Source organism: Notothenia coriiceps, unplaced genomic scaffold, assembly GCF_000735185.1.
Source record: "Notothenia coriiceps isolate Sejong01 unplaced genomic scaffold, NC01 NC01_scaffold00006878, whole genome shotgun sequence".
Classification (NCBI taxonomy): Eukaryota; Metazoa; Chordata; class Actinopteri; order Perciformes; family Nototheniidae; genus Notothenia; species Notothenia coriiceps.
In genome coordinates this window covers 1-4,286 of record NW_011339579.1, presented here as the reverse complement: position 1 = coordinate 4,286, position 4,286 = coordinate 1, and the positions used below count along the sequence as shown (strand labels likewise).

Sequence of the window (4,286 nt, the reverse complement as noted above, 5' to 3'; positions counted from 1 at the left end):
GCTGCAACGTAGCAAGCACACCTGAGTCTCATTTCTTACCAGCTGACGGCTGTGCTATACAGCTCTGTTGTTCCCAACTGTGTGTGTGTGTGTGTGTGTGTGTGTGTGTGTGTGTGTGTGTGTGTGTGTGTGTGTGTGTGTGTGTGTGTGTGTGTGTGTTTCAGGTCCCTCTCTGAGAAGGAGTGAGGATCTCGTTGTGTGCATGAGTGATTCAGGTTAACCAGCAGCAGGCATCATGACCTGTTCTTCATCACAGTATTCCTCATCCTCATGAGTCTCTTCTGACCTCCTGTGTTTCAGTACAAGCCGCCTCTGGAGGTGAACGACCTGTTCGAGGACATCAAGGATGGGGTGAAGCTTCTGGCTCTGCTGGAGGTTCTGTCCGGACAAAGACTGGTGAGGAAGGGGTCAAACTTTAGACACATCTGAGTCTCTCTGTGTTCTCCGGCTGCAGCTCTGAGGATACAGCGCAGTCACAGAGGGAGAGGTCACAGAGGGAGGTCACAGAGGGAGAGGTCACAGAGGGAGAGGTCACAGAGGGAGAGGTCACAGAGGGGAGGTCACAGAGGGAGGTCACAGAGGAGAGGTCACAGAGGGGGAGGTCTCAGAGAGGGAGGTCACAGAGAGGGAGGTCACAGAGAGGGAGGTCACAGAGAGGGAGGTCACAGCTCTTGTACTTTATAGAGGCTGAAGCCTAGCCGTGTCCCGAGTGTTGATCTGGAGAGAAAATGTTGAATCTGTTTTGATGTCAAACAGCAGGATGCCAGATGTGTTTCAGGCGTGGCAGATTACTCCTCATCTTGCGTTGTTCGTTAGGATGTGATTACCTCTCATAAATCCAACAGCTGTCACAGAGTGCCGTTTAGTTTCTTTCAATATCACCAAGTCTTCCTCAAAAGCCCACAACCACTCTCCTCTTTCCAACACCTCATCTATCTGAGGTTTGAGCCTCGGCTGTGCAGTAAACAATATGAATCACATCGTCATATATCTTATTCATAATGCATCACACACACACACACACACACACACACACACACACACACACACACACACACACACACACACACACACACACACACACACACACACACACACAAGCACACTTCTAGTGGGTGGAGGTGATGATGAAGAGGGACTATTTCTGTCCGAGTGTACGCCGGGCTGTAGGAACATCCTGCTCATGTTGCCTCTAACCAGCTCTCAGTGAAGTGTCCTCATAACGCTGGTTTGATGCTGTAATTGGTCCTCACAACGATATGAAAACAAGCTCACACACACAGATCTCACTGAGGCTGGATCCATCCTGTTTTACTGCTCAGGATTGAACTGATTCCCTCTTAAAGCAGCTTTGGGACTCACCAGTTAATTTACGCTTAATCCCCCGGGACTCTTTAACTAGATCACTGAGCGACGAGTGGCCAGACTCCACCAAATAAAGCCGTTACGTCGACTGAATGGCCATGTTTTAAACCATGCTAACTTGATGTGTGTGTGTGTGTGTGTGCAGCCCCGTGAGCAGGGCCGTCAGCTGAAGAGGATCCACTGGGTCTCCAACATCGGCACAGCGCTCAAATTCCTGGAAGGCAGGAAGGTGAGAATCAGAATCACTTTGACATGGTTTTAATGGTTTGACCTAAATCTAACGTAGGAGCTGCAGCCCGACACTGAAGCCTCTGTTCGGTGGTTTGACTCTTTGCTGAAGATGTGTTTATAGAGACCGCTTGTGTTGTTGTTTTCAGCGATGAATCGGTAGGCTTGTTGTCAGGTGGTACATTCCATTTATTGATCAGGTTTTGAGCGTCGTGAAAGTGAAGTCCGTTCAATATTTCATCAAATAACAAACAATTCTTTTTTCGGTTCACACTGGGCTTATTGTAACAATGTGATCACATGACTCCTTCTGATGTTACTGCAGATCTGCTGTAAGCTAGCTAGCTAACGTAGCATCATTTCAGATACTAACAAACACTTCCAGCTTTGAGATGACTAACTCTGAGACAGAGACAGGTAACATAAAGACACCTAACACAATGTTATCAAGGAATACTATTTAGATCAGGGAGGTCAAACTCAATTTCATCCCGGGCTATATTAAATAATGCATTACATTGTTGGCCCTGCATTGGATTATTATCAGTTCTGATAATATCTTCCTAAATAACTACGTCTGAAAGCAAAAGTTTAGGTCAAATAATTGAAAGTAAATATTCAACAATTACACCAATTGTATTGTATATTATATTCTTTGCAAGCTCTTGCGGGCCACATAAAATTAGGTCGCGGTCCGGATTTGGCCCCCGGGCCTTGAGTTTGACACCCCTGATTTAGATGAAGGGTGCAAAGGAGCTCTGTTGTATTATGTTTAGATGCCCTGTGTGAGAAGCAGCAGGTATATGAGTTTATGAACAGGACTAGATGACTCCTGTGTAAAGGTGTGTAGACTCACCTGTGGTGTGTCCTGTCTGCTGCAGTCTCTGTATCGAGGATCTCCGGTCAGTTTGCTCTCTCTCTCTGCATCTGATGTGTGCACGCATCGCTCTCTACTCTGACGCTGCACGCTGATGCATTTGAGCTCTGGTGACTGTGATGTGTCTTCTCTGATGCAAGGCCTGCAGTGCTTTGTCTTCACCTGTGGCTGTCTCTGCTTCCTGCTCCGGCTTCTTTATGACATCAAAGACCGGACTTTGATGAGTTTGAGCAAACAAAGAAAGCAGCTTGCGATATGTTTGAGACTGTGTGACACTTCTGACCTTGGTTATTCATGTTATGATCATGTGTGCATGTGTGCCGTTTCCATTTCTGACGTTATTCAAAGAAATTTGACTTTTTTCTAAGATTTTTTTTAATATATATTTGGGCCTTTTTCACATTTTTTAATATTTTTTCTCATATTTTGATTTTTTTCTCATATTTTGACTTTTTTCTAAGATTTTTTTTTTTCCAGATTTTTAACGTTTTTCTAACAATTCTGACTTTTTTTCTAAGAATGTTGACTTATTTCTCATATTTGGACTTTTCCAACCTTTTTCAGATTTCTGACGTTTTCCGTTAGATTTTGAGCAAACAAAGAAAGCAGCTTGCTTGTTTGGGACTGTGTGACACAGGGTGGATATTCAGGGTGGATATTCAGGGTGGATATTCAGGGTGGATATTCAGGGTGGATATGTTATAATAATGTGTGCATATGGTGAAGTTCCCAGAATAACCCTCTTTGTTTGTGTTTCAGATCAAACTGGTGAACATTCACGCGACCGACATCGCAGACGGACGCCCGTCCATCGTCCTCGGGCTGATATGGACCGTCATCCTCTACTTCCAGGTACAAACAGATTAAACACCTGAGTCAAACGGTTATTAGAAACTCTGAATACTGAGGGTTCAATCACTGAGCTTTTATTTAAACAAAGTGAATTTGATTGAAATTAAGATATAATAAAAGTATAAGCATCGAATTCAACTTCAAGAAGAAAAAGTAAAATTACCAATTCTGTAAAAGAAATCAGCTGAAATTCTTGTTTTTTTTATTAACACTTTGAGAAAAAGTAGAAATTCGTATAGGGTTAGAGTTCCGGGAGAAACATCTGAGAAAAGTAAAAATCGTAAAATCTGAGAAAAAAACTAAACTCTTGGAAAAATGAACATTCTGAAAAAAGTCTAAATATGAGAAAAACACAATTCTTAGAAAAAAGTGAAAATATGAGAAAAAAATCTAAATATGAGAAAAACGTCAGAATTCAGAAAAAAGTAAATTTCTTCGAAAAACCCCCAAAACTTCTGTGAAAGATGTCTCCTGTTGCTGACCAGGTCTCCTCTCTCCTCTCTCCTCCTCTCTCCTCTCTCCTCTCTCCCCCTCTCCTCAGATCGAGGAGCTGACCAGTAACCTGACCTCCCTGCAGCCCCTCTCCACCAGCAGTTCCTCAGTGGAGAGCAGTGAGGCCGGCAGCCCCCCACCCATGAAGAGGAAGGTGGTGCAGCGTTTCCAGGGCGGCGCCAAGAAGGCCCTGCTGAGATGGGTTGAGAGCACCGCCGCACAGTAAGAGACTTTCACTGTGGGGTTCAACTGGAGGAGGGATTAGAGGAGACATCAGAGGAGACATGAGAGGAGACATTAGAGGAGATATCAGAGGAGACATCAGAGGAGACATTAGAGGAGACATTAGAGGAGGTAACTCTGAGATGGGTTCAGAGCACCGCCGCACAGTAAGAGACTTTCACTGTGGGGTTCAACTGGAGGAGGGGTTAGAGGAGACATCAGAGGAGACATCAGAGGAGACATGAGAGGA

The 4,286-nt window shown here is 44.5% G+C and overlaps 1 protein-coding gene across 1 annotated transcript; it reads left to right on the top strand.

Moving 5' to 3' along the window:
* Window positions 1–300: 300 nt before the first annotated feature.
* Window positions 301–4,036, top strand: LOC104943812 (nesprin-1-like; the record flags this gene model as incomplete). Its single annotated transcript, XM_010769278.1, has 5 exons — window positions 301–396; window positions 1,511–1,594; window positions 2,475–2,495; window positions 3,230–3,322; window positions 3,864–4,036. Coding segments are annotated over 5 exons (467 nt in total), but the record flags the coding sequence as incomplete, so codon positions are not given.
* Window positions 4,037–4,286: the final 250 nt, after the last annotated feature.